This window comes from Globicephala melas, chromosome 6 (assembly GCF_963455315.2).
Source record: "Globicephala melas chromosome 6, mGloMel1.2, whole genome shotgun sequence".
Classification (NCBI taxonomy): domain Eukaryota; kingdom Metazoa; phylum Chordata; class Mammalia; order Artiodactyla; family Delphinidae; genus Globicephala; species Globicephala melas.
Genome location: NC_083319.1, coordinates 57,057,281 through 57,081,380, shown reverse-complemented (window position 1 = coordinate 57,081,380; position 24,100 = coordinate 57,057,281). Strand labels below are relative to the sequence as shown.

The following is a 24,100-nucleotide window of genomic DNA, read 5'->3' as shown; positions in this document are numbered from 1 at the left end:
CTGCGCACCACAATGAAAAGCAGCCCCCGCTCGCGGCAACCAGAGATAGCCCGCGCACAGCAACGAAGACCCAACGCAGCCAAAAATTAATTAATTGATTGATTTTTTTAAAAATGTTATCAAGCAAGACAGACTGTAATCTGAGGCCAAAGTCACTACTGTTGGAATTTCTCAACCACTTTCTTCAAATCATAAATTAAGACCAATTCATTAAATGGTGCATCAACAAAGAATTTCATAGGTGGATCTGTTCCCCAGCGCTAGCCCTCAAAGTAAACTAGCAACATTAATGCAGTTTTGATCTTTACAATTTGGTTTGCTTTGGTGTAGTTTTATACATTTGCTATTGCTGTCACTTCCAGAAAAAGAAGGAAATCAGGTGAAACTGAGTCCATGTGACTTGATGTAAAAGATGGCAAAAATGACTGGGAATAAAACAGTTTATTGTATTCCTAGTATAAGTAAAAGGGAATTGCCACAAGATTGAATAAATGAGTAACTCCAGCTTTGTCAATGAGTCTCACTTAAAAAAAAAGTCTGGACTCAGGTGTGTCTGGTTCAACATTCAGAAAACTAACTGTCGTTCTCATTAACGTCATTCTGTCAGAGAACACCCAAGGCAGCACAGGTGTCCTCTGTGTGCCTGCAGCTCCCTTGTGAGGGTAGTGCCCGCTTCCTCTTCTAAGGTTACTAAACGTGCCCCCAACCACAGAACATTCACTAATCCCAGTGGAACACAGTAAGATATATGTTTTCAGGCAACAAAAGAGGGAGAACAACAGGACAAAGGGCTGCATTCAGAGCCCAGAGTAGAGGACAGACAGTCACCCTAACATCCTTCTGCCCAATAAAGCTCAAAACCTTGCTAACCGGTTCATTTTAAGTTTATGATCAAAATTCTGTGTGTCAAATGGTTCTGAAATATCATTCTCTTCAACTTGATTTTTTTTCCTCCTCAAAGACAACCCAGAAATGTTAAGGTTCCAAAAATGAGATCTTTAAGAGCAAACCTAATGAAAAGATTAAGTAAGGATAGCTCATCTGAGAAATTCACTATAAACCTTTATCTTCCTTTTCTCTCACCCACCCCTAATCAACTTTCACTCAACTTAACATCCCCAAATTTTAAACCTTTTCTAGGAGTGACCTGAACCATACATATCAAATAACAGACTTCAAGGCAGAGATGTCAGAATAGTCCAAGGTTACAAGCAGCTGAGTCCAGATGCAGGAGGAGGACTTGAACACCAACCCCTGCCCTTCTGCAAGTTCTCTCTGAGGCTACTGTCTGTTTTCAATGCTACTGGACCTTCCACGGAGATGGGGTTCCAAGTAGAACCCGTGACGAGCCACAGTAGAGAAGGCTCTGCTGGGGCTCAGGAATTTATGTGGTGATGCCAACAAGTCTACAGAAACCCAGATTATAAACTTAACATTTAGAACAAGAACAAAACAAAGCAAGTAACAATAAAATCTATTCTTGAGGAAAATTTTAAATTGAACTACATTTCCATTATAGAAAGATATACCTATCTCAGGTTAAATTCAAATCTAGATAATCTCTCTTTCAAAGCTCTAACTCTGGGCTTATGGGGGCAACCCTGCAATGCAGTCTTGAGCACCTTAGGGACCACCTTATGTCCCTGAGCACATCACAACTACCCCTGACAAGACTCCCTGCTTCTGCTCTGCCTCCCCCTCAAATTCATTCCTGATGTAGAAGCCTGTGTGATCTTATCAAAATAATGTCACAAAAATAACAAGTAAACAAACAAGCAGCCACCATATCCTCCTCTCCTCTACTTTAAGCCTATCAATGCTTCCCATTGCATTAACTGCATTAATGGATTAACAAGAACAAAGATTTTGCAAATGTCTTCCTTTGGAAGAAACAAGTTTCCACATCAAGAAGACTAAGCATAACTGAAAGGCCAAGTGATCATTTTCTGGCTTAAAAGATCTGAGGATAATCACCTTTGCAAGACCCGCTCGATGGGCTCCTTTAGACTCCATGTATGCGAGGTATTTGTTGAACTCCCGGAATTCCTCCATGCAGGGTCTGAAGGTCATGATCTTACAGCTGGGGTTGAGCGGACTCTCCACCTTGGCCACCTCCATGATGGCTGGAGCAGTCTCTGCAGAGAAGATGATGCGGGCATCAGTGCTGAGTTATTGGGTGGTGAGGTCAGTGGTCATTTCTCCCAAATAGCAGGTAAGCTCCTCCAGCAAAAACTCTTCTAGTTACTTAACCATTCCCTTCTACCACCCTGTTAGGGAGACCCCCTCATCTCTCCCCAGACTCCTGAAAAGAAAAACTGCCTCTAGTTACTCCTCCTCCCAAGCTTCTATTCCTGGCATTAAATCACTGACCTAATTATATTGCTCTCCTCCTCAGAGTCCTTCCTAGAAAGAATGAATTTTCTAGGGACTTCCCTGGTGGCGCAGTGGTTAAGAATCCGCCTGCCAATGCAGGGAACAGGGCTTCGATCCCTGGTCCGGGAAGATCCCACATGCTGCGGAGCAACTCAACCCGTGAGCCACAACTACTGAGCCCGCGTGCCACAACTACAAGCCTGCACGCCTAGAGCCTGTGCTCTGCAACAAGAGAAGCTACCGCAATGAGAAGCCCATTCACTGCAACAAAGAGCAGCCCCCGCTCGCCGCAACTAGAGAACGCCAGCGCACAGCAGCAACGAAGACCCAGTGCAGCCAAAAATTAATTATTTTAAAAAAGAATAAATTTTCTAACTTTGCAAGTTTACAGAAGGTGTTGTTCCTATGCACCAGCTCTGAAACAGACTCTCATCCATGCATCTATGTAAGGGCCTGGTGCCGGCTGAGAGGTTAATGGACAATATTCCACATCCCCAGCACAGGGCTTACTCAGGTGCACTTCTACTCGTCATGACATGCTTTCCTATAACAACTTACAAACTATCCTGTCCGCAAAACCACCGGACACCAGGCTAAAGTACTGGAGACACAGAAAGGGGTAAGGTTGCCTTCCAAGCTCACTGTTTAGAGGCCGAACAAACTTCAATACAAAACTATACACAGGAAGGAGTTCCTGACTCCACCTGAGTTACTCAGAAATAACTTCCCTAGAAAGAGGCAGAGTTAAGCCTTATGAGAAGATGCAGAAGTTTGCCAGATGAGAGAAGGAACACTTTATGTGGTGAAAATATTTGGAAGCTTGCAGGGATGGAGAGGGGAGGTTAGTTTGTCTGGAGCTTAGAAAGAAAAGATTATACAGATCAAAGTAGAAAAGTAGGCAGTAGTAGTGTTGCGAAAACACAAACTTAATCCTGCTGTCTATGAACAGCATGATTCCTTCCACAAACATCTACTGAACACCTACTGTGTGCCAGGCACAGGGAATGCCAAGGTGATAAGGAGCATGGGCAGGCATGCATGCCTCAGGAAGGAGTCCAGCCCCACCCCACTTCCAGATGCAGCAACACTGCCTGGCATCCGACAGCTCAGACAGCAAATCCTCTCGGAACAAAGCTTTCCTTTTCTCATCTTTTTATAATAAATTTAATCTGCTTGACAAAAAGAGAAGTTGGGAAGGGATGGGGTAGATAAAGGGGAAAACATGCAAGGGGATAATAAGAAGTTAAAACAGATCAGGACTACAGATGATGTGATCATCATTTACTGAAGGTTTAAATGAGCGTCTATCTCACAAAGTGCATGTGGGGAGGGAATTCCCTGGTGGTCGAGTGGTTAGGATTAGGTGCTTTCACTCTGGGGCCCCAGGTTTGATCCCTGGTTGGGGAACTAAGATCTCACAAGCCATGCAGCGCGGCCAAAAACAAAAAAACAAAGTGCATGCGAGGAAAATGAGGTACATCAAAATTAAACCCTGCCACCCTTCAGGAATTTATAAATTTGAAAATACTCTGTGTGGAGATATATTAATACACAACAGAAAATATTCTGTATTCTCCCTGTCTCAGAAAGGGGTCATGCAATTTACAAACGTTGCACCTAGAGCTTACCTGGTGGTGCAGTGGTTGAGAGTCCGCCTGCCAATGCAGGGGACACAGGTTCGAGTCCTGATCTGGGAAGATCCCACATGCCGCAGAGCAACTAAGCCCATGCGCCACAACTACTCAGCCTGCGCGTCTGGAGCCCGTGCTCCACAACAAGAGAGGCTGTGACAGTGAGAGGCCCGCGCACCGCGATGAAGAGTGGCCCCCGCTTGCCGCAACTAGAGAAAGCCCTCACACAGAAATGAAGACCCAACACAGCCAAAAACTAAATAATAAATAAATTTATTAAAAAAAAAAAGTTGCACCTCACCAGCCACTTCCCTTCAGGTGCACATGCCTAAATCCATGGGCTGCAGGATAAAAGTCTCACCTCTACACAGGATACACATAACCCTCTAGAAGCGTCCAGATCAGGCCCTTGCAAGAACTATCATGGCCTCGTCCACCACCACAGCCTGCATTACAGTGTATGCTCCAATAATACTCATTGATTTTTTTTGCTTCTCTAAACAAGTACAGCTCTCTACGCCTTTGCCCAAATTATTCTCTCCTGTTGGAGCAGCCTTTACCTGTTTCCTCACCTTTCAAACTCCTGTCCACTGTGGAGATTCCCAACCCTCTGAGGCAGGCCTAGGTGAGCCACCCTGTGTTTCTCGACCTCCCTCTCTGCATTTCTCTTACATCAGCTGCCTGTCCCAATGGCACCTACAACCAAACACTGAAGTCCAAGCTACTCAAGGGAAAGGCAGGATCTCCATCTCTTTAAGCCCTGGCATCCCATCTGGTACCCAGCCTGGCTCATAATATCTGCTACAATAACTATTTGCTAACTGAATGAAGGAATAAATGCCAAAATGTCATCGAAGTATTTACATTAAATGATACCAAATGCAGGAAAAAGGAAAGCATTGGCCCCAAACATGGAAAAGTTACTCAGAAAACAGATTCATTTGACCAGTAATATTACCAGAGTAATAGAATGTAAAAATCTGAGCAGTGAGAAAGGGGAAGAAGTCCCCAGAGCACCTCTTAGAAACATCTGGTACACGGAAGGCAGCCTTACTTTCCCATGGTTGAAGAACAAGGGTGTCCTGCCTCTTCCTCTAGGCAAAGAGCTTGAGAAGCCACTAAAGAAAATTCGGAAATTCAGCTGGTCATTCAACAACTAAGTACTGAGTGCCTGACTGGTGAGTGGACATTCAGAAAGGAATGAAACAAAACCCTAACAGCAGTGGAGTGAAACAGACAATAAATAATAAGTGCTATGAAGAAGTAAGCCAGGGTAGGGGCACAGAGTGCAAGAGGAGGGGTAGCTGCTTCACATGGGGTGGGCAAGGGAAGCCTTTCAGAGGCCTGAAGGAGGAAATAAACCGTGAGATATCTGGAAGAGCATCTGAGGCTGAGCAACAGTAAGGAGCCTCTTGGGCTCTTCAAAGAACAGCAAGAAGTGAGTGTGGTAAGCAAGGTAAGAGAGGACATGGGGCGTGGGGTGAGGGGAGAAAAGGGGTTTGGCTTTTACTCAAAATGAGATAGAAGCGATCTTGAGCTTCTTCCCCCTCTTGTACATCATGTTCTAACATGTGTTTCCCACCATCGGGATGACACTGCTTTCTAAGGTAACTGTTCTGGAGGATGTTAAGCAGAGAAGTGAGCTGACTCATTTTGTGATAGAAGTGAGAAACAGAGGAGTCAAGATTCTGGTCTAAAAAACAGAACAATAGCTCTGATAAGAAACTGAAGCAGGGGCTTCCCTGGTGGCACAGTGGTGAAGAATCCGCCTGCCAATGCAGGGGACACGGGTTCAAGCCCAGGTCAGGGAAGATCCCACATGCCACGGAGCAACTAATTTCATGTGCCACAACTACTGAGCCTGAGCTCTAGAGCCTGCGAGCCACAACTACTCAAGCCCGCGTGCCTAGAGCCCGTGCTCCGCAACAAGAGAAGCCACCACAATGAGAAGCCCACACACCACAGTGAAGAGTAGCCCCCGCTCACCACAACTAGAGAAAGCCCACGCACAGCAACAAAGACCCAACGCAGCCAAAAAATAAATAATAAATAATTTTTTTAAAAAAAAGAAAAACAAGCAATGAGACTGTTAAGATATGCGGCAAATACATAACAATCAGAATTAAACCCTCACCCTTGATCTAGCTTGCTAACTCATCTGAGAAGTAAACTTTGCCTCTTCCTAACGTCACTACTTCCTTCAGTACACAAAACCAGTTCTACCTCCAAATCAGGTACATTTACCAAAGACCTAGATAGCTTATACTTAGACCTTTTCAATCTATAAAGTTAATACATGATCATGATAAAATTTAAAACGTCAAAGTATCTTAAGATTTAATGTTAATCCCACCACCCAAATCTCTGCCAATATGACAGGCAAAAAAGTCTGGTGCAAAGTTTCATTTCTTTGATTACTAGTGATACCGATCATTTTTGGACATTTATAACCATTTTCATTTCATTTTGGGGTTGCCTACATACCTTCTTTACCCTTAAAAGTTAGTTTATAAATGTTCAGTTCCTTGAGTTTTTCCTAATCCACCTTTATCATTATTAAACTTAATCATGTTGCTAGGATCAAATTCCCAGCCCCGCTTCTCTCTTTTACCTTTATTTCTCTGAGCAAAGCAGAAAAGAAGGTTTAAAGTGCTCTTGCAATAATGTTTCCTAGTTGGAGAAAGACATATTTTGCAAGAAACATCTCTATGATTTTCTACTGAAGGTGATGCAATAGACATTTTTTTTTTAACGCTACACCTCTTTACAGACTGAGTCCCCAAAGTGAGTGACAACAGTATCTGTGATGATAACTTTGTTATTTTGCCTCTACAGAGCTGGCCTTCAATGTTTTCGAGACCACTCAAACCAAATAATCATATTTATAGTAAGTACTCTAAGAACTTTTTTAATGAACTACAGATCTTTTTCATTAAGTGGAAACAAAAACAAAAAAATCTAACACGAATTCATACTTAAACAACTCACCCAAACCTATTTCCTGAAAAATTTTACCTTATCATGAAGGGAAAACAACTGCTCTCCTTATTCTAATAATATATCTCTATTTGGTAATAAAAAAGAAACTAAGGCTGAGGCTTTCCTGCTAAATGTCAATCTATAGCCTATATTGCTTTCCTTATATACACCTGTATTTCTGACCTGTGTCCTGTTGTTTAAACAATTTCTGTGAGAAGAGTAAAAACTGATGGCTCTCACCATGGGAGTATTAGCTTCTTAGACAATGCCTGCCACAGAACTGGTCTACACTGAAGAGGACACTTGGGGATCTACTATAAAGCACAGCCCCCCGGGAGATACAGCACTCACCAGTTAAGCAGATAATGCACTTGGCTAGAAAGAAAAGGAGCCAAGGGACAAACACCAGCTGGGCTAGTGTTCGAAGAGAACTCTGTTCCCACCTCCCCCTGGTTCCTCATGAGGACTTACCCAAACTCTGGAGGCCATCCTTTCCAGTCCTCACTTACTTCTCCTTTCCTACAGTGAGATTTTAAAAAGAAATTGAGCAGCCAAGGCCTGGGCAGAGCAGGTGCTATTACCCTGCTCTACTCCAGGTCCCTGTGAGCCAGGTTCACCGGAAGGAGGGCCTAGGCCCTACCTGAGGCAGCTGGAAGTCTGGCCTTTCAGTTCCACCACTGCAGCTCACCCAGCTTGGTTTCACAGGGAGCTAAGTAAGCGTCTGCTTTGCAGGCAACTTCGGTGAGGCATTGTTATGGGTTGAATTGTGTCCCCAATTGTGTCCCCCAAAAGACATGGCAAAAACTAACCCCCAATACCTGTGAATGTGACCTTATTTGGAAACTGGGTCTGTATACATATCATCAAGTTAAGAGAGGTCAAACTCGATTAGGGTGGACCCTAGTCCAACATGACTTTGGTGTCTCCTTATAAAAGGGGAGGAGACTCAAAAACAAACTTATGGTTACCAAAGGGGAAACACAGGGGGGAGGGATAAATCAGGAGCTTGGGATTAACATACACACACTACTATATATAAGATAGATAACCAACAAAGACCTACTGCACAGAACAGGGAACTCTATTCGGTATTCTGTAATAACCTATATGAGAAAAGAATGTGAAAAAGAATGAATATATGTATATGTATAACCAAATCACTTTGCTGTACACCTGAAACTAACACATTACAAATCAACTATAATCCAATAAAATTTTTCTTAAAAAGGTGGGAGGGGAGACAGACCCAGAGAGAAGAACACAGATTGAAGCCATGCAGCTGCAAACCAAGGGATGTCAGCAGGCACAACCAGCCACAAGAAATCACAGAACAGATTCTTCCCAGATCCTTTAGAGAACGCATGGCCCTTCTGACACCTTGATTTTGGCCTTCTAGCCTCCAGAGCCGTGACTGAATAAATCTCTCTCATTTTGAGCCGTATGAGTTTGTGGTAATTTATTACAGCAGCCCTACCAACTAAGACCAGCATCAAAGGCCAGACCGGAGGGAAAGAAGTAGAGAGAGCAACATTCTCCAACCCCAGTTTTATCAACAGTAAAGCTCATGATACTCTGGCCTTCCTTTTGACTCCTTCATCTTTCTCAGTTGGTTCTAGACTTGGGTGGGAAAGGGAGGTGGCAAGCCTCTACATCGGCCATTAGCATCCCTAACCAGGTACTGAACCACAACAAGAACATCTGGCTTTAAAGGCTGCTCTTTCCTGTCATCTGAGGACCCCACAGGCCTGGGGCCCTCAGTTAGAAAGCAAGACAGCAAAGAAAAGCTCTCGGTATGACGTACTGAGAAGGACACACCACCACATATATGGCTATTCCTGCCAAAAATGTAGGTAACCTAAATCTAATCACAAGGAAAAAGCTAAATTAAGTGACATTCTTAAAAATAAGTGGTTTGTACTCTTCAAAAATCTCAGGGCCATCAAAGACAAAGAATGAAAAACAGTTCCAGATTAAAAGATTAATGTAGTATGTGATCCTCAGATCATGGACCAAAAAATTTTTTCTCTTCTCTTTTTTTTTTTTAAGTGACTTAATGGTATTGTTTTTTAATTTTTGAATTTTATTTTATTTATTTTCTTATACAGCAGGTTCTTATTAGTCATCAATTTTATACACGTCAGTGTATGCATGTCAATCCCAATCGCCCAATTCATCACACCACCATCCCCACCCCCTCCACGGCATTCCGCCCTTGGTGTCCTTAACGTTTGTTCTCTACATCTGTGTCTCAACCTCTGCCCTGCAAACTGGTTCATCTGTACCATTTTTCTAGGTGCAACATACATACGTTAATATACAATATTTGTTATTCTCTTTCTGAGTTACTTCACTCTGAATGACAGGCTCTAGATCCATCCACGTCTCTACAAGTGACCCAATTTTGTTCCTTTTTTTTTTTTTTTTGTGGTACGCGGGCCTCTCACTGTTGTGGCCTCTCCCGTTGTGGAGCACAGGCTCCGGACGCGCAGGCCCAGTGGCCGTGGCTCACGGGCCTAGCCGCTCCACGTATTTCGTTCCTTTTTATGGCTGAGTTATATTCCATTGTATATATGTACCACATCTTCTTTATCCATTTGTCTGTCGATGGGCATTTAGGCTGCTTCCATGACCTGGCTATTGTAAATAGTGCTGCAATGAACATCGGGGTGCATGTGTCTTTTTGAATTATGGTTTTCTCTGGGTATATGCCCAGTAGGGGGATTGCTGGATCATATGGTAATTCTATTTTTAGTTTTTTAAGGAACCTCCATACTGTTTTCCATAGTGGCTGTATCAATTTACATTCCCACCAACAGTGCAAGAGGGTTCCCTTTTCTCCACACCCTTCATCTCTTTTACTACAAAGAATATTTGTAGGACAAATGGTGAAATTTGAGTAAGATTCGTAGATGAGATAATAGAACTGTGTCAAGGTTAATTTCTTGATCTTGATAACTGCACTGTGGTTAGAGAATATTCTTGTTTTTAGGAAATATATGATGATGTATTTACAGGTAAAGGGGTATTACAAGTTACTTTCATACGGTTCAGAAAAGAATACGTGTATTATACACACATACACAGAGTAACAGAGAGAAGGTGAGAGTGAGAAAATGATGAGCATGGAACAACTTTAATATTTGGAAAATCTAGATGAAGTGTATGGCAATAACTTTGTCTTTTGGCAAGTTTTCTGTTATTCTGAACTTATTTCAAAATAAAAAGTTCAAAAAATAACAACTAACAGGAGTCAGGTCAAAAGGACGTAGGAACACTTTGGGAGGCAGAAGATAGCCGTGGTGGCCCCATGCATCACGATAGATCCTGAATGGGATGAAAAGGACACCGTACAAACACAGCAACAGCAATGAGAACGTGGATACATACTAACTGGTAATGGGAGCCAAGATTCTCACTCTCGGGGAACGGAGTTCACGAATAAAAAGAGGGAGGAAACTAGAGTTAACTTACGGCACTAGGAGGGAATTTGGAGGTACTGGTATAAACTCACAGTGTGTGTGTGTTATGTGCATATATGTATATGTACATGTACATGTACAGATAATTCCTTAGCTCTGCCCACTGAGAGGCTTGGAGAGCAGTAACACCCCAGTAGCAATGAGTTCTCAAATCTCTGTTGCTAAATACTACCATTCTCCACTAAAAGGAACCAGGGCTTCTTGGATAAAAGTCTGATTCCATGGCAGGGGAAGAAAAACTACAAGGTGGGCCTGGAATATCTTGTGCTAGAAAGTAAGGAAATACTCAAAATAACAATGGGGACAGGTCAAAAGGACAGAAAAGCCAACGTGAAGGGGCTTCCACGGGCTAAATATGGGGGAACTGAGCATAAAAATAATTGATAATAATAGACTATAATCAACTAAATAAAGCAAGAAACCATGAGTCTATAGTGAAATAAATACACTGTAAAATATTTTTAAACCTGTAAGTCTATAATATTCCTTAAAAAAAAAAAAACTGATCAATCACCATTAGAACACATCAACATAATACTCCAAAGATTTAAAATAAAAGAAACAGGGGGACTTCCCCGGTGGCGCAGTGGTTAAGAATCCACCTGCCAATGCAGGGGACACAGGTTCGAGCCCTGGTCCAGGAAGATCCCACATGCCGCAAAGCAACTGAGCCCATGCGCCAAAACTACTGAAGCCCGCGCACCTAGAGCTCGTGCTCCGCAACAAGAGAAGCCACCGCAATGAGAAGCCTGCGCATTGCAACGAAGAGTAGCCCCCGTTCGCCACAACTAGAGAAAGCCCATGCGCAGCAACAAAGACCCAACGCAGTCAAAAATAAATAAATAAATTTAAATTTTTTAAAAAAAGGAAGGGGGACTTCCCTGGTGGTGCAGTGGTCAAGAATCTGCCTGCCAATGCAGGGGACACAGGTTCGAGCCCTGGTCTGGGAAGGTTCCACATGCCGCGGAGCAACTAAGCCTGTGTGCCACAACTACTGAGCCTGTGCTCTAGAGCATGTGAGCCACAACTACTAAGCCCGCATGCCACAATTACTGAAGCCCACATCCTAGAGCCCATGCTCCGCAGCAAGAGTAGCCACTGCAATGAGAAGCCCGCGCACCACAACGAAGAGTAGCCCCCGCTCACTGCAACTAGAGGAAGCCTGAGCACAGCAACAAAGACCCAAAGCAGCCACAAGTAAAATAATAAAAAAGTAAAATAAAATAAAAGGAAGGAATCAAGGCTCTCTCCTTCCTGAACAAATGATATTTTAGGTGAGGAGGAGAATCTGTGACCTCACAATATGTCACTTTGGAATGTGAATTCTTTTGAGCTGAAGGCAATCAAGACCCAGCAGAGTCAAGAAAAATTTTACCTATCCCTTAACTACCTGAAGAATTTAGATTGGAACCCTCGGTCAGAAAGAGAGCTATTACCAGAGATAACTTTTAATCTGAAAGTCCTACCTGTACAATAGAGCAAACATCTACTATCAAACATCTGCTCTTCTTATTGTCCAGTGAATTACCCTCCTCACCTTTGAAGCCCCAGGCCCCTACCCCATTCCTTAGCTCAAGATGGCATATGAGCCTCAACTGCCCAACCTGCCCTTGGGTCTCATAAACTTGGGGCTCCTGTACATATGAAATTAAATCTAGTGTTTTTCTCCTGTTAATCTGCCTACGTCAATTTAATTATTAGACTAAAGAATCTAGAAGGGAAGAAGGGAAGTTTTTTCTGCCAGTACACAGGGTAAGCAAAGAATTAATGGTAGAAAGTTCTTTATAGAAAACTTCCAACTAATAAAAGTAGAAAAAATACAATTCTATGATCACGATTTACCTTTTTTTTTACAATCCCTAATAAAATAATCTACAGAAACATCATCAATAGATGTTAAAATCAAGAGTTGACAAGTTAATGGGAAGTTTTATAATGGAGGAATCACCCTCACAATCGGTGGACTAAGTAGACATGAAGCAATGCAAAATATATAACATCACCTATTAATCATACTGACCCAAAAAAGTAAATCTGAATCTAAACTCGAGCCATAAAATCTAACTACCAGTGGTCAGGAAATACAGGGGCTAGTGAAACAAACTAAACACCACCACAAGAAAGCAATATGTTCAACACTGAATGTGGGATAGTCTATATTCCGAAAGCCAATGGGGGAGGGGGGGTGGGTGGGAGGGGTGGGAACAAGGAACTGCTACAGCATTAAAAAGACATGATAGATATGAATTAAAACTATATGCATCACCAGATACTTACATAGAAAAGCAGTAGAATGATGGAGCAAAGGAGGAAAAAATAAGATTAAAAGAGAAATAGCAAAACTGGAACAAAAAGCGTCTTTTATATGTTTATATGTATATACATATCAATACTCTGTTATAAATCAGAAAATGCCTTAGAAAATTCCTCATTTAAAAGGCATAAAGGGCTTCCCTGGTGGCACAGTGGTTGAGAATCCGCCTGCCAATGCAAGGGACTCGGGTTCTAGCCCTGGTCCAGGAAGATCCCACATGCCGCGGAGCAACTAAGCCTGTGCACCACAACCACTGAGCCTGTGTGCCGCAACTATTGAAGCCTGCACGCCTAAAGCCCATGCTCCACAACAAGAAAAGACACTGCAATGAGAAGCTTGCACACTGCAACAAAGAGTAGCCCCCGCTCGCCGCAATGAGAGAAAAGCCCGCACACAGCAACAAAGACCCAATGCAGGCAAAAATAAAATAAATAAATTTCTAAAAAATAATTTTAAAAATAAAATAAAATAAAAGGCATAGATTAGGGACTTCCCTGGTGGTCCAGTGGGCCACCACTCTCCCAATGCAGGGGGCCTGGGTTCAATCCCTGGTTGGGGAACTAGATCCCACACGCATGCCTCAACTAAGAGTCTGCATGCCACAACTGAAGATCCCACATGCTGCAACTAAGACCCGGCACAGCCTAAATAAATAAATAATAAAAGGCATAAATTAGAACACTGAACTTTTTGGATTTAATACTCAGACTTCTTTTTTCTGTCTGCCATATTACTTTCAACTTACAATGTTCAATGGCTGAGTATCAGAGTTCCTTTATCACCAATCAGATTCCACTAAGTAGGCAATTATTAGAAAATGGATGGCGCGGGGAGGCAAACTTCCATTCAGTTATAGCTTGTGCAACATAATAACCACCTAATTGTTAGAAATCCTATTATCCTTTTCCCTTGGGATGAAGTTTCCATTCATCACTATCAATACAACGACCAGCGACTTCCCTGGTGGTCCAGTGGGTAAGACTCGGCACTTCCAATGCAAGGGGCCCGGGTTCGATCCCTGGTGGGGGAACTAGATCCCACATGCATGCTGCAACTAAGAAGTTCGCATGCTGTGGTGAGGATCCCGTGTGCTGCAACTAAGATGGGCACAGCCAAAATAAATAAACATTAAAAAAACAAAACAAAACAATACAAAGACCAGTAACCATGTTGATAAATTAGGCCATGCCCAACTCCTCAGGTGGAAGCACTAGACAAAACAAAAGTTTACGGTAACAAATGACAGTTACTCCACTTTCTAGCAATTCAACTAAACTGACATCACAGTGGTAATATCAACCAAAGAAAATGGCATCTTACACAAAATCACCATCACAATGGGAGCTGAACTAAATCATTTCGTATATTTCTTTCAAATTGTGACTGTCTTCACTTAAGAGGCAACCAAGTAAAGAGGCAAGACCAGACCTTAAAGTCAAACCAGTCAGATTCTAATCCCTCCCACCTGCCTCCTACACTTAATAGCTGCAGGGCATCAAGAAAATTACTTAAACTACACCTGATTCCCCATCAGTCAAATGAGATAACACCACCTCCTCTACAGCACTGTGATGGGGACTCAATAAGTTGCTAAATATAACACTTTAGTACACTGCCAGGCTATAGTAGACACAGATGTTGGCTTTTAAAAAACAAACAACAAAAAAACCTATTCAAATTAAATCTCTTCTATTAGCTTCTTCCCCACTGCCTACAGACATGCTCAAATCTCTCCCATATAATTTTTAAAGGCTCCCTGTACACCATGGCCCCTCCTACATAGACCTCAGCTACAGCCTTCAGCCTTCTTTACCCAACCCTCATAGACAAAATCCAACAGAGAATAGCCTACACTCATTTTATCTGCTTCATCTATGCAATCTTCAGTCCCACTGCAATCTGACATCTCCATAAACCAGTGCATTGAAATCATTCTGGCAAGGGTTGCCAGTGACTTTCCAATTGCTATATCCAATAGGTTGTTCTTAATCCTCTTACCAACCTCTCTTCAGTCTTTATAACTGGACAAGTCCTCTCCTGCCATAGCTTCTGGGGATGGTGGGACATACACCCATCCCCTTCTCACTCTCTTATCGTCACTCCACTTTCTGGAACTCCTTTCCATGCTCCTCTTCGGCCAAACCCCTCACTATTGATAGACTGCAAGGTTCTTTCTGTGGTTGTCTTCCCTCTACACCAGACACAGACATTATGGCAGGGTTCATCCACATTGGCCTCAACTGTCCTTATCAGTGCCTCAGAAATACACAGCAGGGCTTCCCTGGTGGCGCAGTGGTTAAGAATCCACCTGCCAATGCAGGGGACACGGGTTCAAGCCCTGGTCCGGGAAGATCCCACATGCTGCAGAGCAACTAAGCCCGTGCACCACAACTACTGAGACTGCACTCTAGAGCCCTCGAGCCACAACTACTGAAGCCTGCGTGCCTAGAGCCCGTGCTCTGCAACAAAAGAAGTCACTGCCCTGTGCACCGCAACAAAGAGTAGCCCCCGCTCGCCACAACTAGAGAAAGCCCGCGTGCAGCAACGAAGCCCCAACGCAGCCAAAAATAAATAAATAAATAAAATAAATAAATTTTTAAAAATCATATTAAAAAGCTATTAATGAGATTTAAAAAAAAAGAAATACACAGCAAGAACCTCTCTCCCCTGAATCCAAGTCCAGTAAATCTAAGTGCCTACTGGGCACAGCCATTCAGAGATGATTCTCACACTCAACAGAGACAAAGCTGAATCTAAAACTTAACAGGGATAAAAAGGAACCTTTCCTCCAAAATCTACTTCTCTATCCCAGAGTCTCCATCCTGGTTCATTCAATCCATCCATAGTCTTGCTTGTCTTTTTGTGACCAACACTGACCGGCACTAATCCTCAAAGAGCTTATGTGTAAGAGGGAATACACAGGTGGTTATGATGCCACAGGCCAGGTGCTGCAATAAAGGGAAGCACGGAGCACCATGAGAGCCTTTAGTAGTACAAGAACAGTGGGATCCAACCTTAAAGAATGTAAAGGGAAGGGAGAAGGAAGAACATCTCTTACACAAGCCCTGCCCTCCACTGCAAGGACCACATCAGAATCCAAGGAGCCATCCTGAGCCCTCCCTCACTCTCCACTTCTGTGTGGATGCCAACTGTTTTCTATTCGACTTCCTGAACATCTTTCATATCCATTCTCTAATCTCCATTCCCAATGTTATTATCCTAAGTCAAGCTTTGGTCCTTTCTTTCCTAAACTACTCCAAGAGAGTCTTTGCTGATTTACATACCTTTTGATTTTCCCCTCAATTCTCTTCTATACACTATAAAAAATACAGAACAAACTTTCAAAGCACAAAATTGATCATGCCATCCCTATTTTAAATCCTTTAATAGCTCAGAACCATTTCAGCATGAAAACCATGATCCAGCTCTTGCCTTCTCCCCCAGCCTCAAAGAGCCTTTCAGCCTACTTGAAACCTTTGCTTCATTCTAACCAAAGTTCCCATGGATGCCAGGCTATTTCCCTCCTTTGCTGTACTGTATACAGACATGCATTATGCGTATGACATTAATGAGTACTTCCTGTGAGCTAGATATCTACAAAGTGCATTACTGTGCACTTCCCTATTTAAACCCTAAAGTAACTCCACTGAGATCAGTGACCATGAATATCTCTAATTCACCAATGATGGAAATTAAAATGCTTACCCAAGATCCCATAGTAAGAGCTGAGGATGTGACCTGAGCCTTATCTAAAATTCTATTACCATATTCATAACTACTATGCTATTTCCTTGGCCTTTCCTCAGTTGGCAATCTGGCAAAAACCTATCTTTCAAAGTTTATCTCAAGTATAAACTGCTTTATGAAGCCTTTCCCGACAACACTCCTCACCAACTACCAATGTCATTTTTTTAATGCTCTCCTCACTCTCACTCCATATCCGCAGTCAATCGTCATTCTTCCTGGATTCTGCATTTGCAAATTCACCTATTTGCTAAAATTTATAACCCCAAAATCAATGATTGTGGCACTTGTACGGTTATTCACAAACACACATGGAGTGGTGAAATATGTGAATCACTCTACATGCATGTTCATCCAGCTGAGGTCAAACAAGACAATGATTTGCCTTCTTGTTTCAGCCCTCATACTGTAAACAAGTATCTTTTTTTTTTTTTTTTTTTTTTTGCGATACGCAGGCCTCTTACTGCTGTGGTCTCTCCCGTCGTGGAGCACAGCCTCCGGCCACGCAGGCTCAGCGGCCATGGCTCACGGGCCCAGCCGCTCCGCGGCACGCGGGATCCCCCCGGACCAGGGCACGAACCCGCGTCCCCTGCATCGGCAGGCGGACTCTCAACCACTGCGCCACCAGGGAAGCCCAACAAGTATCCTTTTTGCAGTCTATTTATTGTCAGTGTTTTTCACATTTTTTGTGCTTCTTTTCGGTGATTTAGCTGCTTAAACGAGCCCCCAAGCACAAGTTCCTAAATGCAAGAAAGCTATGATATGCTTTCTGATGAAAATACATGTTACATAGCTTCATTCAGTTATCAGTTACATTGTTGGCATGAGTTCATTGTTTCTTTTTTTTGTTTTTTTATAAATTTATTTATTTTATTTATTTATTTTTGGCTGTGTTGGGTCTTCATTTTGGTGCACGGTTTCTCATTGCGGTGGCTTCTCTTGTTGCGGAGCACAGGCTCTAGGCATGTGGGCTTCAGTAGTTGTGGCACGTGGGCTCAGTAGTTGTGGCTCCCGGGCTCTAGAGTGCAGGCTTAGTAGTTGTGACACACGGGCTTAGTTGCTTAGTTGCATGTGGAATCTTCCTGGACCAGGGCTCGAACGCATGTCCCCTATATTGGCAGGTGGATTCTTAACCACTGTGCCACCAGGGAAGCCCTAGTTCACTGTTAATGAATAATTACATATTAAATAAGGTGTCTTTCAACAGAAGCACACATAACACAAGATCAATATATCACCTTGACAAGCGTTGACAAGCACTGTGATCAAAGACACATAGGAATCTAACCTATATTTCCCCTAGGAGCAACGGTTCAGTATTCACAGTGACTTTATAGAACATAACTACCACAAATAATGAGAACTGACTGTACCTAAGCCCTTTTAATTAGATCACTCAGAAAAAGCCCCTACCTACCCCCTCCCCAGCCCATGGAAGCCATTCTCCTCTCTTCCCCTCAAGAATTTCTCCCACCTACAGCAGTGAGCCAGGCAGCCAATCCTGCAGACTACAACTGACCTGAGCTAGCTCAATCACTCCCCCAGGAACTCACAAGTGGGGAACAGAGGAAGCCATGAGGGGCTGTGGCAGCCACTATCTTCCTTGGGCATTAACAGAAAGGAGATGAGCAGAGAGAGGGGGAGGTGGGTGGGGAGAAAGAGAGAGAGAGATTGATTTGAGAGGGGAAAACTGAAAGGGAAGAAACCAAGCCTGAGCCACCCAGGCATAATGTAAGTCATAAGGTAAATGCCTGAAGAGTCTGCATCTTCAAGAGACTGCAGGGTCTGGGTCTTCCCTGGTGGCGCAGTGGTTGAGAATCCGCCTGCCAATGCAGGGGACACGGGTTCGAGCCCTGGTCTGGGAAGATCCCACAGGCCGGGGAGCAACTAAGCCCGTGTGCCACAACTACTGGGCCAGTGTGCTGCAACTACTGAAGCCCGCGTGCCTAGAGCCTGTGCTCCGCAACAAGAGAAGCCACCACAATGAGAAGCCCACACACCACAACAAAGAGTAGCCCCTGCTCGCTGCAATTAGAGAAAGCCCGTGAGCAGCAACAAAGCCCCAACACAGCCAAAAATAAATAAATAAAATAAATAAATTTATTTAAAAAAAAGAGAGACTGCAGGGTCTGGAGACTTGAAATCTACATTGCAAAAGGCACTCCAGATATGATTTAAATTCTTCCAATAGGAAGACAGTTGAATTCAGAACTGGGCAGAGTGGGGAAAGAGGTGGAAACCCACAAGGCATCCTTTGTGTTGGAACAGATCTAGCATAGGTAGTCTGGATCTTTAACAGTTCTGGCATGATTCCTGACCCCTGGATCACAACTTAGATAGTTAGTCCATGGAACAAACAAATGCAGCAGCAACTTCCTGCTCCCCAGATCTCAGCCAAGGTGCTATGATCCCGTACCCTGATTCTTCAGTTTTCTATTTGTGGCAGAAATGGCAATTCCCAAGGCAGGCCCACCAGCAATGGTGTTTTGGGAGATATCCCAGGAGATACGTCCCTGGGGTCCCAGCCAAGAACCTGTTCTCCAACCTTCAACAACTCCAATATGAAATCTCTTTCTGGTTAAGTTAACCAGGGACGTGTCCACTGTCTGTAATCGAATCATGACTGATAGAATTATCAAATATAAACTAATAGCGGTGAGTAGAAAACAAACCTGGTATACAAATAATCAGTTCCTTGTGTATCTTAATGAAATTAAGCCAAATTACTCAAAATTCATTTTGTAGTAATTGAGTAAAATTACTAACTGAGCCATTTAACAAACTAGCCAGCCACTACAGCTACTTTCTCTTACTGGTCTAGCATAGTAGAAGCTATCAATAGCCTTTTGCTTAATCAATTCACCAAATACTAATGCAATGTCTGTGAAAAACGTCACTGCTGCCCACAACATAGGCGAGGCTAGTAGGCTATACCTATTGTGTCTAAGTATCAGCTGAAATGCATGCTTAGCAATCAACAGTGCTTATTTCCAATCCAGTTTATGCAAACTGTGCCATTATGTGATGTGATTAAATATTATTTAAGTAGATGAAGTGTGAATACAAAAATGTTATTGTTTCTACAAAATTTAAGTATTTTGGAAAAATCCAGTATAGATAAGATGACTTAAAAAAAAAGGGGGGGATGCCAAATGAAGTGTAGGAGCTACAGTAGTAAAAGGTTAGGGGGTAAAGGGATTTGTAAAATCTAGAAGGATTCTGGCTCATATTATTTCAAGTGTCTAAACTCTCACTTTAAAAAAACAGAAACTGAGTGGTACATGCTATATTGGGAGCGTATTGCTTATGCAAAAGAGGAAATGCAAGACTCTAACCTTTACTCAAAGAAAAGGCTTTATCCTGCAACAAAACATAAGCAAATGAATGTATATTTATGTTTTAAGTAGAAATAAAATAATAGATGTATCTTTCTGATTTACATCTTTAAAATAAAAACTACTCAAGAACTTTTGGAAAAACTACTCTATGCCTTTATAATACAGGCATAAAAATAATGCAATGTCAACATTTGTCAAAATATTTCCTTATGGCTAAACAGAGCTATTTCCCTTGTCTGTTCCATAGTGCCAAGCCCTCCATCCCTGATTTAGGGGAAAATCAAATCAATAAGGGAACTTAACTTGAGTTAAAGAAAAACACAAAGCTCTGTGGGTTTACTCTTATGCTATTGTAAATAGTATTTCTTTAACTTTTGCTTTAGAAATAATTTGAAATTTACAGAAAAACTTCAGGAATAGAAAAATAAAAAACAAAAAAAGCCCTCTTACACTTAACCCAGATTCATCAAATTAGTATTTTACCCTATTTGCTTTATCAATTTGTGTTCTCTTTCTCTCCACATACTCACACATACATGTAATTTTTCTGAGCCATTTGAGTAAGTTGCATATATCGTGGCCCTTAACCCTAAAAACTTTAGTGTGTGTTTCCTAAGAATAGAGGTCTTCTCTTACACACAGACACAAGAGTTTTCAACTCCAATAAGTTTAACATAGAGACAATACTGATATCTAATTTCTGTGTTCCAATTTTGTCAAGTGACCCAATAATATCCCTTATAGCATTTTTTTTCGCTCCAGTAGGGAATTCAGTCTAGGATTAGATATTGCATGTAGCTGTCATTTCTCTTTAGTATTCTTAAAACTGGTATATTTCCAGAATCTATTTTTGTCTTCAATGACATTGTCATTTTTGAAGAATACAGTCACTTTTACATTTAAACACAAACATTTAAACAGAATATTTAATTGTTTTAAATACAACATTTCTTATTTCAGTGTATTTTTTTCTTTTGTTGCTGGTATATTAAAATGTCATTAACTTTTTTTTTTTTTTTTTGTCTGCGTTGGGTCTTCGTTGCTGCGTGCGGGCTTCTCATTGCGGTGGCTTCTCTTGTTGTGGAGCATGGGCTCTAGGCACGCGGGCTTCAGTAGTTGTGGCTCCTGGGCTCAAAAGTGCAGGCTCAGTAGTTGTCGCTCGGGCTTAGCTGCTCTACGGCATGTGGGATCTTCCCGGACCAGCGATCGAACCCATGTCCCCTGCATTGGCAGGCGGATTCTTAACCACTGTGCCATGAGGGAAGCCCCATAAAAATGTCATTAACTTTTAAATGATCTCATATCCAGCTACCTTGCTAATAATCTCGTTTCCAAAAATTTGTCTATAGATTATTTAATGATTCTATATTGATCATGTGAAAATCATCTGAGAATAGTAATTTTTTTGTTGTTTCCTTAACAATACTCATTCATTTTATTTCTCTTTCTAATCTTACTGACCTGGCTAGGGCATCCTAGTGCTAAAGAGGAGTGACAGTAGAATGTCTTATTATAAAGGGAATGCTTTTAATCTTTACTCTTCAGAATAATGTTTACTATGTATAGGTTCCCTTTAAAAGGTTAGAAAAGTTCTGTTCTATCCCTTTCTCCAGGTTTTTTGTTTTATTGGGGGGGGCGGGGTTGGTTTGCTTTTAAAAGAATTTTATCAAATGCTTTTTCTATATCTATTAGGATGGGTTTTCTCCTTTACTACTGAGATTAAATATAATTTAAATGTTGAACCAACCTATATTTCTGGAATGCACCCAATCTGATGATAATGTATTGTCAGAGTTGCACACTGTGGAATTATTTGTGTTAATATTTCATTTAAGGTTTCCTATCCTATCTTCATAAGTGAGGCTAGTAATTTTCCTTATTCATATTGTCCTCATCTGGTGCTGGTATTAAGACTTGCTAACCTGGGACTTCCCTGGTGGCACAGTGGTTAAGAATCTGCCTGCCAATGCAGGGGTTCGATCCCTGGTCCGGGAAGATCCCACAGGCCTTGGAGCAACTAAGTCCATGCGCCACAACTACTGAGCCCACATGCTGCAACTACTGAAGCCCGCGCACCTAGAGCCTGTGCTCCGTGCCTGGAAGCCACCACAATGAGAAGCCTGCGCACCGCAATGAAGAGCAGCCCCAGCTCACCGCAACTAGACAAAGCCTGCGTGCAGCAAGCAAGACCCAACGCAGCCAAAAAAAAAAAAAAAAAAAAAAGAAGACATGCTAGCCTGAAAAAATGAGTTGGGAAGTGTTCCTGAAAAGAGGGAAATTTTGAGTTTGTGAGGGTTGAAATTAGGTATAATTTGAATACTTTGTAGAACTAGCTTGCAATACCATCTGAACCTGGTATTCTTTGTGGTAAGACATATAACTACAGAATAAAAACTCTCAGATGGTATATTTCTACAACTTGAATACATTTCAGCATTTATATTTTTCTGGAAAACTGTCCATTCGAATGTATTAGCATAAGTTTTTCATGGTCTCACCTATAGTTTGGTATTCTTTTCAGTCCTAACACTGTTCTTGTCCAATTTTTTTTTCCAAGATGAGGATCTATAGCTCCCATCACTCTCAAAAATGTATCACATAGGACCCCAAAAATAGTTAAGAACCACTGGACTAGATCATGGCCACAGAAGTGGTCTGAGCCGTGGTTCCATCTATACCCAGAGGTATAAGCACGTCATCTTTGTTAATGTTTAGTCTTGGTAACCTTTAAACTTAGGAAATTAAACAAGCTCAGTGTTCCTAAACACTAGTGGGCAGTGGTTCCGTCAGTTCACTAAAAAACAGGAATGAAAGTGTTCTGATTTTTCATAAAGTTACACTTCTTGAAGAATGCTCTTTCTGCTTTGTTGGTGCTTTTTTGAACAGTAAGTTATAGTAAGTTTTCTTTTATAATTTTTACTTTAGAAAATTAAAAGTTGACAAGCCTATGTCAGTCCAGCTTATTTTTTCAAATCTGGGAACCAATAAACTAAATGATCTCTAAGATCCTTCATGAGCCCAGCATTACATGTGAGAGAGGGAAAAGAAGAGAGGGTGGAGGGATGAAAGAAATTGCTTATTTACATTAATAAAAATGGAGTAACTTACTCAAGTTGAAGTTCTTATTTACCTTCCTAGTTTCCGAGTTTTTAACTCTATAGACCCCCAACCTCTACCTAGATAGATGAAACTTCCAAAGGTAACATTCTCAACAAACCATTCTCTTAGTAAAAATGGCTTCCAATTGGAAGCCATTCAAGTGGAATCTGAAATGACATTGGCAAACCACTTTAATTTCCAATTCTTCAGCTTGACATTTAAGATAAGTAATCCCATTATTTTCCTCTAAAGCACACAGATTTTCAGACCTTTCTAACTATCCCTCCTAAATCATTCATTCATTCAAATGACAACCCTCTCTTTCTATAGCTAAATGAGATTAATCAAAGAATTTGCCTGCTAAAATTATTTAACTTCAAGGAACTGGAGGCAATAAGGTGGAAAGAAAAAACTTTATCTTAGCTAGGTAAAGATATGAGAGCAATCTCAAAAATGCTGAACACAAGCACTGACTATTGAAAGAGGCATGCCCACTATAGAAAAGTTAATGGAGGCAGACCACAAAGTCATCCTAAGATTCCTCCCATCAATCCGCAAATATGTGACCAAGCAGAAGCAGAAGACTCTGCATTACTAACAGCAGAGGCAGCTAACATTCAAGAACTTAACATCAAGAGGTTAACAAACTCATTCAAGGTCACACAGCTTTGAAAAGATATTTTCAAATTTTGTTGTGGATAACTAAATGGGCAAGTAGGTGGAAAGGGAGGCTCAGGTGCTTGAAATGTACTTCCATCTGGCTCTAGATGCAGAAGCCAAAAGTAAAAAGAATTCCTCCCAGGATAACTGCCTAACTCAACCAAAATCACATGGAAAACAACATTAATAAAGATTGGCCAACTGGGCTTCCCTGGTGGCACAGTGGTTGAGAGTCCGCCTGCCGATGCAGGGGGCACGGGTTCGTGCCCCGGTCTGGGAAGATCCCACATGCCGCGGAGCGGCTGGGCCCGTGAGCCATGGCCGCTGAGCCTGCGCGTCCGGAGCCCGTGCTCCACAACGGGAGAGGCCACACAGTGAGAGGCCCACGTACCGCAAAAAAAAAAAAAAAAGATCGGCCAACTGACCAGAAATTCCTTCCCCTTTGTCAGATAGCAAAAATCCAGAAGAATGAGGAATCCTAGC

At 42.1% G+C, this 24,100-nt stretch overlaps 1 protein-coding gene across 5 annotated transcripts in view; it reads right to left on the bottom strand.

Moving 5' to 3' along the window:
* The window catches only part of KDM4C (lysine demethylase 4C), a 409,962-nt gene that overhangs the window by 368,568 nt on the left and 17,294 nt on the right, over positions 1-24,100 (bottom strand). For 4 of the 5 annotated variants that reach the window (XR_009564329.1, XM_030877155.3, XM_030877156.3 and 1 more), the window contains exon 2: positions 1,975-2,135. The exons of the other annotated variant lie outside the window; for it this stretch is intronic. Coding sequence is in view for 3 of the 4 variants with exons in the window: in XM_030877155.3 (XP_030733015.1) it covers positions 1,975-2,118 (144 nt within the window). In the remaining variant the exon portion in view is untranslated. The remainder of the gene's footprint in view (positions 1-1,974; positions 2,136-24,100) is intronic. 5 annotated transcript variants of the gene reach the window in all.